This window comes from Bos grunniens, chromosome 20, assembly GCF_055505025.1.
Source record: "Bos grunniens cultivar Pamir isolate PY7600 chromosome 20, Bosgru_T2T1.0, whole genome shotgun sequence".
In the NCBI taxonomy this organism is placed as follows: domain Eukaryota; kingdom Metazoa; phylum Chordata; class Mammalia; order Artiodactyla; family Bovidae; genus Bos; species Bos grunniens.
This window is the reverse complement of record NC_141184.1, coordinates 38,366,167-38,380,769: the sequence shown is the minus strand read 5'-3', so window position 1 is coordinate 38,380,769 and position 14,603 is coordinate 38,366,167. Positions and strand designations below refer to the sequence as shown.

At 42.6% G+C, this 14,603-nt stretch overlaps 1 protein-coding gene across 1 annotated transcript in view; it reads left to right on the top strand.

The window, feature by feature from the left end:
- Positions 1-14,603, top strand: part of MROH2B (maestro heat like repeat family member 2B) — a 72,639-nt gene that overhangs the window by 45,968 nt on the left and 12,068 nt on the right. Inside the window, exons 25-32 of the mRNA XM_086362317.1 lie at positions 26-161; positions 263-358; positions 3,520-3,609; positions 4,003-4,123; positions 8,516-8,613; positions 11,099-11,251; positions 13,669-13,826; positions 14,397-14,523. Coding sequence (XP_086218443.1) covers positions 26-161; positions 263-358; positions 3,520-3,609; positions 4,003-4,123; positions 8,516-8,613; positions 11,099-11,251; positions 13,669-13,826; positions 14,397-14,523 — 979 coding nt within the window. The remainder of the gene's footprint in view (positions 1-25; positions 162-262; positions 359-3,519; positions 3,610-4,002; positions 4,124-8,515; positions 8,614-11,098; positions 11,252-13,668; positions 13,827-14,396; positions 14,524-14,603) is intronic.

Below are 14,603 nucleotides of genomic sequence, written 5' to 3'. Positions count from 1 at the left end.
CTCCTCCACGTGGTTCTCATTTCAGTAAATTGAAACCTCAACTCTCACTGAATGACCATCTTAATATTCTTGAGGAGAATATTCGGAGGCTGCTGCCCCTTCCACCCTTGGAAAAACTCAGAAATGAGGGCGAGACGGACAAAGACAAGGAGCACATCCAAGTATGTGGGGGCGAGGCCGGAGGAGGGTGAAGAACCGGGTAGAATGAATGAACTTGAATGAACGCGTGCTCTCAGCTTCACTGTCACTCACTTCATTTCAGTTTCTCTACGAACGATCCATGGATGCTCTCGGAAAGCTGCTGAGGACCATGATGTGGGATAACATGAAAGCAGAGGACTGCCAAGAAATGTTCAATGTGAGTAGGTCCCATGGACCCTAACCTGTGCTCCAGGTCACCCTCCAAACTCTGCCTCCTCCCAGGGACTCATCTAGCCTGACCCACATAGCCCCCCAGCAACACCACAGAGCCAGCCCACTTACACAGTGTTTGTGGGGAGGCCAGCACCCTATTCCAGAAGAGGCAGAGTGAGAGCAAGAGAATGAGAATGGATAAATATGAAAGAATATGCTACTAGAGATCAGTGGAGAAATAACTTCAGAAAGAATGAAAGGATGGAGCCAAAGCAAAACAACACCCACTTCTGGATGTGACTGTTGATAGAAGCAAGGTCCAATGCTGTAAAGAGCAATATTGCATGGGAACCTGGAATGTTAGGTCCATGAATCAAGGCAAATTGGAAGTGGTCAAACAGAAGATGGCAAGAGTGAACATCAACGTTCTAGGAATCAGAGAACTAAAATGGACTGGAATGGGTGAATTTAACTCAGATGACCATTATATCTACTACTGTGGACAGGAATCCCTTAGAAGAAATGCAGTAGCCATCATAGTCAACAAAAGAGTCCAACATGCAGTACTTTGGTGCAATATCAAAAATGACAGAATCATCTCTGTTCATTTCCAAGGCAAACCATTCAATATCACGGTAATCCAAGTCTATGCCCTGACAAGTAACACTGAAGAAGCTGAAGTTGAATGGTTCTATGAAGACCTACAAGACCTTTTAGAACTAACACCCAAAAAAGATGTCCTTTTCATTATAAGGGACTGGAATGCAAAAGTAGGAAGTCAAGAAACACCTGGAGTAACAGGAAAATTTGGCCTTGGAGTACAGAATGAAACAGGGCAAAGGCTAATAGAGTTTTGCCAAGAGAATGCATTGGTTATAGCAAACACCCTCTTCCAACAACACAAGAGAAAACCCTACACATGGACATCACCAGATGGCCAACCCCAAAATCAGATTGATTATATTCTTTGCAGCCAAAGACGGAGAAGCTCAATACAGTCAGCAAAAACAAGACTGAGAGCTGACTGTGGCTCAGATCATGAACTTCTTATTGACAAATTCAGACTTAAATTGAAGAAAGTAGGGAAAACCACTAAACCGTTCAGGTATGACCTAAATCAACTCCTTTACGATTATACAGTGGAAGTGAGAAATAGATTTAAGGGACTAGATCAGATAGACAGAGTGCCTGAAGAACTATGGACAGAGGTTCATGACATAGTACAGAAGACAGGGATCAAGAACATCCCCAAGAAAGAGAAATGAAAAAAACCAAAATGGCTGTCTGGGGAGGCCTTACAAATAGCTGTGAAAAGAAGAGAAGCAAAAAGCAAAGGAGAAAAGGAAAGATTTGAATGCAGAGTTCCAAAGAATAGCAAGGAGAGATAAGAAAGCCTTCCTAAGTGATCAATGCTAAGAAATAGAGGAAAACATAGAATGCGAAAGACTAGAGATCTCATCAAGAAAATTAGAGATATCAAGGGAACATTTCATACAAAGATGGGCTCAATAAAGGACAGAAATGGTATGGACCTAACAGAAGCAGAAGATATTAAGAAGAGGTGGCAAGAATACACAGAAGAACTGTACAAAAAGATCTTCATGACCCAGATAATCACAATGGTGTGATCACTCATCTAGAGACAGACATCCTGGAATGTGAAGTCAAGTGGGCCTTAGAAGCATCACTACAAACAAAGCTAGTGGAGGTGATAGAATCCCAGTTGAGCTACTTCACATCCTAAAAGATGATGCTATGAAAGTGCTGCACTCAATGTGTCAGCAAATTTGGAAAACTCAGCAGTGGCCACAGGACTGGAAAAGGTCAGTTTTCATTCCAATCCCAAAGAAAGGCAATGCCAAAGAATGCTCAAACTACTGCACAAATGCACTCATCTCACACGCTAGTAAAGTAATGCTCAAAATTCTCCAAGCCAAGCTTCAGCAATACGTGAGCTTCCAGATGTTCAAGCTGGTTTTAGAAAAGGCAGAGGAACCAGAGATCAAATTGCCAACATTGCTGGATCATTGAAAAAGCAGGAGAGTTCCAGAAAAACATCTATTTCTGCTTTATTGACTATGCCAAAGCCTTTGACTGTGTGGATCACAAGAAACTGTGGAAAATTCTCAAAGAGATGGGAATACCAGACCAGCCTCTGACCTGCCTCTTGAGAAACCTGTATGCAGGTCAGGAAGCAACAGTTAGAACTGGACGTGGAACAACAGACTGGTTCCAATAGGAAAAGGAGTACGTCAAGGCTGTATATTGTCACCCTGCTTATTTAACTTCCTCTACTGGGCTGGAGGAAGTACAAGCTGGAATCAAGATTGCCGGGAGAAATATCAATAACCTCAGATATGCAGATGACACCACCCTTATGGCAGAAAGTGAAGAGGAACTAAAGAGCCTCTTGATGAAAGTGAAAGAGGAGAGTGAAAAAGTTGGCTTAAAGCTCAATATTCAGAAAACGAAGATCATGGCATCCGGTCCCATCACTTCATGGCAAATAGATGGGGAAACAGTGGAAACAGTGGCAGACTTTATTTTGGGGGGCTCCAAAGTCACTGTAGATGGTGACTGCAGCCATGAAATTAAAAGACACTTGTTCCTTGGAAGAAAAGTTATGACCAACCTAGACTGCACATTAAAAAGCAGAGACATTACTTTGCTAACAAAGGTCCGTTTAGTCAAGGCTATGGTTTTTCCAGTGATCATGTATGGATGTGAGAGTTGGACTGTGAAGAAAGTTGAACACCAAAGAATTGATGCTTTTGAACTGTGGTATTGGAGAAGACTCTTGAGAGTCCCTTGGACTCCAAGGAGATCAAACCAGTCCATCCTAAAGGAGATCAGTTCTGAGTGTTCATTGGAAGGACTGATATTGAAGCTGAAACTCCAATACTTTGGCCGCCTGATGCTGACTCATTTGAAAAGACCCTGATGCTGGGAAAGATTGAGGGCAGGAGGAAAAGTGAACGACACAAGATGAGATGGCTGGATGGCATCACTGACTCGATGGATGTGAGTTTGAGTGAACTCCGTGAGTTGGTGATGGACAGGGAGGCCTGGCTTGCTGCAGTTCATGGGGTCGCAAAGAGTCGGACACGACTGAGAGACTGAACTGAACTGAACTGAAGGAAAGCACTTTTACTCTTTGACCAACAGCTTCTCCGAATGTGGCTTGTCTCACAAAAAGACTGGGAAAGAGAAAGAGCCTTCCAGATCACCGCAAAAGTTCTGACAAATGATGTCGAGGTGAGTAAGCCCCTAGAATGGGTGGATGTCATTGCCTGCTAACAGCAAGGACTTCGGAGGCCGCTGGAATCCAAAACTCCCGTGTGAAGGATCTCCAGTCCAGGCGGAGTTTTTTTCAGAGAGCCACCCTGAGGTCTGCCCCATCCCTCAGCACTGTGAGTACAAGCAGGAGCTGGCTGAGGGGTTGCGGGGGGCGGGGGGAGGGGGAGATTTGGAGGCGGGGAGTGAAGCGATTCATTTGTCTTTGCTTGCCTGTCCGCTTGGAAAGTCCGAGATTCCATTTTATTCTAAGGACCTGCACGGAGGAAACAAGGACTTAATATCCAGCGTTGGGACTATCCTGAAACATCATCAAGCCACCCCATCACCTCGGGATCCTCCTTTATCCTGCAGGCACCAGAGAATTTTAAGATCGGCTCACTCCTTGGCCTCCTGGCTCCTCACTCCTGTGACACCCTGCCCTCCATCCGCCAGGCGGCTGCTAGTTCGGCTATTGGTCTGTTCTCTATAAAAGGTGAGGGAAGGATGAGAAACCCACAGATGCAGAGAAGATACCTGTTTTCACTTTTCTCAGCTTTTCTCTGTGTATATCTCTGTCTCTCTCCTTCCTCTCTCTCTTTCTTTCTCCTCCCCTAGTTCAGTCATTTCTGAGTTATGTCACACAATTTATCTCTCTCTCTTAGATCCTTTTTCCTCAGTGGCTCTGCTTTTTGTTTTTTTTAAAATAAAGATAATAGCACCAAAGCATCATAAAGATCCATTAAAGCAGGTGAAATGTTTTCAGAGTGTCTGATTTAAACCACACACCAATTGGGCATATTAGCAAAGCTTTTTCTACCACACAGTTTTCTTTCAGAGGAAATCATACTATTATCCTGGTGCTAAGTGAATTTCAGAGTTCTCTAAGAGAGAGAACTTTGTGGAGACTTTTGTAGCTTGCATAGCAGGACCTCTGCCTGCTCTGCCAGAATGTGTAAATGCCTATAAATGTCAGGAAACAGAAGGAATTTTAAAACCTCAGTATCAGGCTGAAACCAACACTCAGGGCTTCCTTTAGATTAAATCCAGGTTAAATCAGCAAATGTTTTGCCGAGGTGGGACCTGCCTTGTGTACAGTTCCCTCCAGACCAGTTGCAGCCAGGATCCCCCAGCCAGCTTGCTGCTGCTCATGCCTACACTAGACTCTTCATTCTTTTAGATGTAGAATTAAGAGTCTAGATTGCCGGGAGAAATATTAATAACCTCAGATATACAGATGACACTACCCTGATAGCAGAGAGCGAAGAGGAACTAAGCCTCTTGATGAAGGTGAAAGAGGTGGTTTAGCCACTAAGTTGTGTCTGACTCTTTCGACCCCATGGACTGTAGCCTGCCAGGCTCCTCTGTCCAAGGAAGTCTCCAGGCAAGAATGCTGGAGTGGGTAGCCTAACCCTTCTCCAGGGGATCTTCCCAATCCAGGAATCGAACCTGGGTGTCCTGCATTGCAGGTAGATTCTTCACCAACGAGGTACAAAGGAAGCCCCTAGGGAAGTATTTGAGTGCCTTTTTGTGTGTCAGACACTGTTCTGGTGCTGGGACACAGAGATATAACAATTCTAAATTTGCATGCTAAAAGTGTGTGAAAGACAGGTGGAATTTGGTTGAGGGCAGATGATAGAGTCAGTCAATAGGGAAAAACTATTCAGCAGAACCTGAAAAGATCTGACAGTCCCTTGGGATTTGGGAAGAGAATTCATGAAGGGTGTATGATTTTATCAAAGCAAGAAAAAAAAATGAATTAAAGGGGTGAGAATTAAAGGACCGTTCTAATAAGACAAGAAATGTACCACAAAAGGACCTCATAGGAAGAAAGGAATTCTGTTATTCTTCTGCCTGGTCTTTCTTTGTTGTTGTTGTTGTTGATGTCCAACTCTTTGCGACCCCATGGCCTACAGCATGCCAGGCTTCCCTGTCTTTCATCATTTCCTGGAGCTTGCTCAAACTCTATTGAGTTGGTGATATCATCCAACCATCTCGTCCTCTGTCATCCCCTTCTCCTCCTGTCTTCAATCTTTCTCAGCACCAGGGTCTTTTCCATTGAGTCAGTTCTTTGCATCAGGGGGCCAAATTATTGGAGCTTCAGCTTCAGCATCTGTCCTTCCAGTGAATATTCAGGACTGATTTCCTTTAGGATTGACTGGCTTGATCTCTTTGCAGTCCAAGGGATTCTCAAGAGTCTTCTCTGACACCACAGTTTAAAAGCATCACTTTTTCAATGATCACTCTTCTTTATGTTCCAACTCTCATATCCATACATGACTACTGGAAAAACCATGGTTTTCACTATATGAACCATTGTTGGCAAAGTAATGTCTATTTTTTAATATGCTATCTAGATTTTTCACAGCTTTTCTTCCAAGGAGCAAGTGTCTTTTACTATCATGGCTGCAGTCACCATCTGCAGTGATTTTGGAGCCCAAGAAAATAAAGTCTCTGACTGTTTCTATTGTTTCCCCATCTATTTGCCATGAAGTAAGGGGACCAGATGCCATGATCTTCATTTTTTGAATGTTGAGTTTTAAGCCAGCTTTTTCATTCTCCTCTTTCACTTTCATCAAGAGGCTCTTTAGTTCCTCTTTGCTTTCTGCCATAAGGATAATGTCATCTGCATATCTGATGTTATTGATATTTCTCCCAGCAATCTTGATTCCAGCTTGTGCTTCATCCAGCCCAGGATTTCCCATGATGTATTCTGCATATAAGCTAAATAAGCAGGGTGACAATATACAGCCTTGATGTATTGATTTCCCAATTTTGAACCAGTCTGTTGTTCCATGTCCAGTTCTAACTGTTGCTTCTTGACCTGCATACACAGGCTTCTCAGGAGGCAAGTTGAGTGGTCTGGTATTCCCATCTCTTTAAGAATTTTTCACAGTTTGTGGTGATCCATACAGTCAAAGGCTTTGGCATAGTCAATGAAGCACTAGATGTTTTTCTGGAATTCTCTTGCTTTTTCCATGATCCAACAGATGTTGGCAATTTGTCTCTGATTCCTCTGTTTTTTTCTAAATCCAGCTTGAACATCTGGAACTTCTCGATTCGTGTACTGTTGAAGCCTAGCTTGGAGAATTTTGAGCATTACTTTGCTAGCATGTGAGATGAGTGCAATTGTGTGGTAGTTTGAACATTCTTTGGCATTTTTTTCTTTGAGATTGGAATGAAAACTGACCGTTTCCAGTCCTGAGGGCACTACTGAGTTTTCCAAATTTGCTGGCACATTGAGTGCAGCACTTTCACAGCATCATCTTTTGGAATTTGAAATAGGTCAACTGGGATTCTGTCATCTCTACTAGCTTTGTTCGTAATGATGCTTCCTAAGGCCCACTTGACTTCACACTCCAAGATGTCTGGCTCTAAGTGAATGATCACACCATTGTGGTTATTCAGTCATGAAGATCTTTTTTGTATAGTTCTTCTGTGTATTCTTGCCACCTCTTGTAATATCTTCTGCTTCTGTTAGGTCCATGCCATTTCTGTCCTTTATTGAGCCCATCTTTGCATGAAATGTTCCCTTGGTATCTCTAATTTCCTTAAAGAGATCTTTAGTCTTCCCCATCCTATTGTTTTCTATTTCTCTGCATTGTTCACTTAAGAAGACTTTCTTATCTCTCCTTGCTATTCTTTGGAACTCTGAATTCAGATAGTTATCTTTCCTTTTCTCATTTGCCTTTTGCTTCTCTTCTTTTCTCAACTATTTTAAGGCCTCCCAGATAACCATTTAGCCTTTTTGCATTTCTTTTTCTTGGAGGTGGTTTTGATCACGGTCTCCTGTACAATGTTAGGAACCTCTGTCCATAGTTCTTCAGGTGATCAGATCTATATTTCTCCCTTTAGGTCCTTTTATTTTCTTGAAACATGCAAAGTTCCAGTTCTTAAATATTCTTCGTTAGCAGGTAATCCCATACTTCATTTTTCATTAACTCTTTTTCCTGTTTGATCAAATAAACATGGTAGAGAGAGAGAGAGAAAGAATATGATCATTAAATTAAATATGTACTGGATACAAGTAACTAGTGTTTTACTGAATTAAATGCCCACTTAATATTTGTGGATGTTGTTCAGTCCATTGTTAATGCGGATAATAGATCAGAGGTTGAGAAATTTACCAGTTGCTTGGACAATTGAAGGCAGTGAAGCTGGACTTTGAGCCCAGGTCCTCTGCCCAGGAGGCTAAGCTACCTCCCAGAGAGTGATTCAGGTGTGTTTCCACCAATTACTAACTCCAGACAGCAAACAGAAAATCATCACCATTGAGGTCTGCATTTACAAGTCACTATCGGAGAAGGCAATGGCAACCCACTCCGATACTCTTGCCTGGAAAATCCCATGGACGGAGGAGCCTGGTAGGCTGCAGTCCATGGGGTTGCTAAGAGTCGGACACGACTGAGTGACTTCACTTTCACTTCACTTTCACTATCAACAATCACACAATTTCAATGATTACAATGGTTACCTTACCATTCCCCTCAACAGAAGTTGACTGTAGAATAGAACTCCAACAGAGCCAGCAGTAGAGTAGAGTAGTAAGAGCCTGGGCAGTGGTGTCAGACCAGGGTTCAAGTTCCAACCTTCCATTTTCACCCCCTGCATGACCTGGCCAAATGACTTTACATCTCTCTGTGTCAGTTTTCTCAACTGCAAATAACCTCAGATGATCTCTAGGAGTAATAAATGAGATCAGAGTATTTAGCATGCTTTTAGCATGCCGAAACTCCTCAGTCAGTGTTTGCTCTTATGCTCATCAGAGAGGCTTTCGTGCGTTTGTGAAAGGCATCCAGCAGCTGAATTAGTGTCACATTAAAATATAGACAGCCTCTCAACCCCTATCAGCTCTTTGAACTCCCATGTCACCCTTTGTTGATTGTAGGTGTTCACCTGGAAGTGGAAAGACTACAGGATTTGCAGGAAGGGCTGCAATGTGATGATGTGCAGGTCCAGATCAAGATTTCCTCCAAAATAGCAAAGGTAATAGATATGGAGGACTGATCAAGGGACATAAGGATGATTCTGGGTTGATTTTCAAATGAGTCAGCTGTGTACGCACCTCTACCAAGGAGGGCAAACAGTCTAGCCATTCTAGCAAAATAAAAGACTTTGTCCATTCATTAAATCTGGGTCCACGTATATAAGCAACCCCTGCTAATCTCATTTCAAACTCTGGGAAACCTAGGGAACCATGCAGTCCTCTCCAGGTGAAGGAGGCAGTAGGGTAAAATGAGAGAAACAGGGCATTGGAGTCCGTCAGATGTATTCTGTGTGCACCCCTTGAAGTGCGTGCACTATGTGATCCATTTCCTCATCTTAAAAAAATGCATAACCTCCCTCTCAGAGCTGCTATGAGAATTGGTCAATCAATTCATTCATTTATTCAGTCACTTATTCATTCACCTCATGTGCCCTGTGCATCTACCACATGCCAGACTATTTTCCAGGGTCTTAGGATAGAAATGCCTGGCCTCATTGAGTTCACGTCCTAGTGGATGGAGCAGCCAAATAAATATGATGTCAGGTAGTGATAAGTGAGAAACACAAAGTCAAGGAGGGGAATAAAGAGTAAGGTGGGCGCAGATCCCCTGGGATCACAACTCTGAAAGAGAGAACCACAAAGATATCTGGAAAGAACATTCCAGGCAAAGGGGGAAACAGTATGTGCAAAGGCCCTGAGGTGGAGAAAGAAGTGGATCCTGAGATCCAAGAGATAGCCCAGAGCAGATTGAAGTGCCTTCCAAGCCTTATTAAGAGCCTTGGTTTCACTCTAATAAAAATCAAAAACCAGCAGAGGGATTTGAACAGAAGAGTCAAAACCACTACATACAATGTGGCAGGTGTGAAATGTACAACTTGTATGAGACAATATTGTTCCTAATGCAGACATTATGCATTTATATGTGTACTATGGTAATTACCCACTGAGGGCGGTAAACAACAAAATTGGTCATTATGACAATAACAGAGAGAAGGGAACTTTCTTGAGAACAAAGCATTTTTCCTAACTTGCAAAATCTCCTTATGGGGTAGCGGTGGTTCTATGAGGAAGAATGTGATACAACTCTATTTCTGAAGGGTCACCTGGCTGCCATGTTGAAACTAGACTATAAGCTGGCAAGAGTGAAACTAGTGAGGTCAGTTTGGAGGAAACTGTAAGAATCCATGTGCGAGCTCAGGTGGCTTGGACTAAGGAGGCGGCAGCAGGGACAAGAAAGTGATGAGTATACAGGAGAGAAACTCATGGGGGCACAGGGAGGGAAAACAGGTCCAATGCCTAAGACAGTGTCTGATGCGTGATAAGTGTCAAAAACATGAGTTCCCTTCCTTCAATTATTCTTAAGCCAATATCATCCCAATATGAGAAAGAAAAAAACACATAACTGTTGAGCTTGGACCCAGGCAGACATTTGGTGCTCCAAAGAACAGACACATGGGTCTAGGCCTTGATCTTGGAGCCATGGTAACTCAGAATCCAGCTAGGACAGGCAGCTACTCATGAAAAAGAATTCATGTCCTCTCAAAGATTGTTCTACCACACATCACTGGGCCATTTAATACAGAGGGAATTCAGTTGTGAATAGGAATGTTTTCATACCCACAAACTCAAAACCATGACCTTCTTGTTTGGTTAAAGCCCCAGATAATGCTTCTGGAATTTATTCAGACTGCTAACTTTTCACCTACCCTGCTTGCCTTTTCATTCGCACATACACAGAGGCATATACAATCAAACATTCTATATAATTATTGTCGAGAGACCAAAATTACAAAGTCTTATTTTCTTGACCTTTTTATTGACTACTCAATATTGAAACACACAAAAGCAAAAGACAGGGTTCATCTTAATTCACCCTCCATTTGGATGCTGTGAGGCACAGGCTATTTAGCCAGGCACTTAGTACATGTGACAGATTTCCTGAATCCTCAAGCCTAGCTCCTAGCTACTCTTTGGCAGACACAAGACATTTCTATGATAGATGAAATGTATATGAAAGTACTTGACAACATTTAAATTGCCATGTATGCATTATTTTTCCATTATGAGGCATGTTGTAAATTCAGGTTTGGAGAGGAAATTGCCTTGGCAGACCTAGAATTTAATAAATACGAAATGATTTTTAGAAAGCAACTTCAAGAAAGTTTTACTTAGACTGAAAGGCCATGTCTATGTCCTATTTTAGTATTTTCTCTAGTTTCTATGGCCTCAATCATACGCTAACTCTTTGGAAAGCCCAGTGGTTTCTAATATCCTAAAACAAAGGATAGCACGTTTTGAGTGTCCAGATAGGAAGTGAGGGGCTTGGTTACGTGAGTCTTTCTGGGTCCAGATATGAAGTGAGGGGTTGGTGACATGAGTCTTTCTGGGTCCAGATATGATGTGAGGGGTTGGTGACATGAGTCTTTCTGGGTCCAGATATGAAGGAGGGGTTGGTGACATGAGTCTTTCTGGGTCCTTTCTCAGATTGTCAGTAAACTCATCCCCAGTGAAGAAATGCTCGTGTTCCTGGAGGAAACCCTGGATGGTCTGGAGAGCCTCAATCCCCCATGTACAAAGGCCTGTGGCGTCTGGATGATCACTGCCCTGAAGGAGCAGGGAGCTACTCTGGAAGACCAGGTGAACTGACAGCCAGTCTGACAACTGAGCACAATTCTAGCACTTCTGAAAGGCCAGTACCAGAAGCAGGTCATCACTCCTCAGTTGGTCCTCTGATGAGTCACAGGCAAGAGTATACACAGCCGCAGGAGGCCTCAACAGAGACCCAAGTTGTGTATGAGCAACCAGGCTCAGGCGGAGGGCCCGTCTCGCCTGACTCAATTGCCTCTCTAGTCTGTGATCATGAGCACTTTCCAAGCTGCCACTCTCTGGCCAGAGGAAGAATATCTGAACCAGAAGCATGTGGGGTGTGCAAAACTGGGTTGTAAGACCTACAAGCATAAGAGTGATCTCGTGAACCTTTGAGATGGCCACTGAGGGCCAGGCGTGCTTTCTAATTCCACTGCCACCCTGTGAGCTGCTCTTTAACATCCTTTAGGTATTTTCTGATAAAGAAGGCTATTCTTGAGGAACTGACTGAAAGAAAAGTCCTCAATCCTTTCTCCCAACTAGAGAATTAAGCAGAGAGATTGGATTTAAATTCAGGAAGTCTGGTTAAGAGCTCCAAATGGATATGCTGTCTTCTCTCTCTCCTAAAGTCAGAATCAAAATATTAGCAATTCAGAGATCAATGATGAGGAAAAGAATTTTTAACCCCGAAAAGCTTCCTTCCCAAGGGTAACAAGAGGAAGAAGTCATGGACCCCAGAGCCCAGAGTTAATCATCCTAAATTAAAGAGTTCTCCAAAGCATGACTTTTACAAATGACCTCTGTTCTAATTACTGTCCAACTGTTCATTTGTTTTCAAAAACATTTATTGAGTATATACTGTGGCAGGCCCTAGGCCAGTCATGGGAGAATGAAAGGTTAATAAATTTAGAATATACATGTGTTTGTGTGTTAAACATAAAAGGGGAAGTTGTTCACATGCTAGGTAAAGGCTAGGGACCTAAATGTTTTCCAAGAATCACTAGTATGGGACTGTGTGATAATCAGGCTTGCAGGATATTTATGATTAAGGAATTACAATTCTATGAAAAATGTTATATTTAACCTAAAAATGTCTATCCAAAATAAGAAAGAGAAATATCTACTGGACGCAAAGTTGCTTTCACATAGAGATGTGTCCTAATCCATGTCAAAAATCCAAATGCATGATATAATTCCCTACTGCACACAGACTAACATCCAAACTCAGAAAGGTGGCCCTCAATGCCCTTTCGGATTCAGCTTTGTCTTGTCTATCAAGTTATCCACCTCTTTTTTCTCACCTTCATTCTTTCTGTGCTCCAAACTGAACCATTCTCCTATTCCATAAAGCTTTTCTACATCTGCTTCTACCAGGCTTTCATGTAGTTTTTATATAGATTTTAGAAGGCAATGGCACTCTACTCCATTACTCTTGCCTGGAAAATCCCATGGATGGAGGAGCCTAGAAGGCTGCAGTCCACGGGGTCGCTGAGGGTTTGAACAAGACTGAGCGACTTCACTTTCACTTTTCACTTTCATGCACTGGAGAAGGAAATGGCAACCCACTCCAGTGTTCTTGCCTGGAGAATCCCAGGGACGGGAGCCTGGTGGGCTGCCATCTATGGGGTCACACAGAGTCGGACACGACTGAAGTGATTTAGCAGTAGCAGTAGCAGTACTTTATAAAGCCATTAGGTTCACAGCAAAACTGAGCAGAAGTTATAGAGTCTCAGTACACCTCCTATCTCCACACTTCCAACATCCCTCACCTCAGGTTACATTTGCTACAATCGATGAACCTACATTGACCCATCCTATAATCACCCAAAGTCCACAGTTCACATTAGAGCTTTTAGTTTTGGTGTTGACAGATGTAAAATGACAGGTATCCAAAAGTGGAGGATAGATCAGTTTCACTGCTCTCTGAACCTTCTGTGTTCTATTTGCATTTTTACCTGTCTTGTTCCTTCTGACGAGGATTCCTTTCCTCGCCATCTCCACCTTGCCTTTTGGAATTGGTATATATCCTTTGAGACCCAGACCGGTGACCTCAGTTACTTCTGGATTCCCCTATCCGTCCCATGAATCTCTTGTACACCCTTTGTCATACACAATTTTGTGCACAAGCCTTTGGGTGTACAGCTGAAGTCATTTATGAGATGACTCATTCCTTTTGAGAAAGGGCTACATCTTATGCAACCCTGGTAAATTCCCCACAATGCCTAACTCAGCACCTGGCATAATGCCGCCTTTTACTAAATGTTTGCTAAACTGATTTAAGAATAAATGCCTAATTTATCAATAATTGTCCTGAGCAAGGGATAGGCCATGTGTAGAATCAATCACCTCCTTAACATTATTTCTATTTCATCAATCACCATCCACAACTTGCTGATTGTACATGACCTAAGCCAACCATGTCAAGGAAAAATGGTGATTCAGTGATTGAATTGGCTTTTTCTTTTTAGCTGTTGGAGATCTTGGGCATAATTTACCATCACATGCCGGTCCTCAGACAAAAGGAGGAAAGTTTTCAGTTTATGCTAGAAGCCATCTCTCAGATAGCCAGCTTTCACATGGACGCAGTTGTTGCCAACCTTTTACAGAAGCCTCTGCCATTTGACAGGTAGATTCAAACTAAGGTGGTCCCTTTTCCCAGGGAAGACCCCTCTGTAAGGCACTGGGAAAAAATCTCTGGTTTGAGAGAAAGATAGCAAGAAAAAGTTGAAAACATCTCACCTGACTAATTTCAGAAACAGTGCTTGAATCACAGGTAATGGTTTTCCAAGTATTTTTCAAATATATGTCCTCATTGAATAATGAGAATTTTAGGTATATGTATGTGTGTGTGTGTGTGTGTATGTATGTGTGTGTGTGTGTATATATATATATATATATATATATTTAAAATAGGAGTAGGTGAGTTTTAGAAAGTGATTATTTCCCCTCTTTCTGGTTGCTGAGAATGCATCTATATGAGAGGTTTCTGTCTTGATGGATGTTAACAAACCTCAGCAACCCAAGGCCCAAATGCTAGATTGTTAAATAAAGCATCCTTATTATCCCCAGGCACGCTGGCATGTCCACTCGTCCCTGCAATTGTGATTAGTCATAATGTGGTTTTAGAGTGGATCCAATGGAAAAGCGCATCTCCCAAGGAGTTGAGCCTCATCAGCTTCCTGCCTTCCTTCCCTAGGGACACAAAGACACTGTGGAAATCTCTGGCTGAGAACCCAGCCTCCAGTGGCAAACTCTTGCGAGCCTTAGTTGACAAACTGGAGAATGAGTTAGAAGATGACCTAGCCAGGATAGAGGCAATATCTGTGAGTTGGACAACCCGTGGCAATGACTTTGTGGCTGATCATGTTTAGAAGCCAATTTCTTACCAGCCCAAGGAAAATCT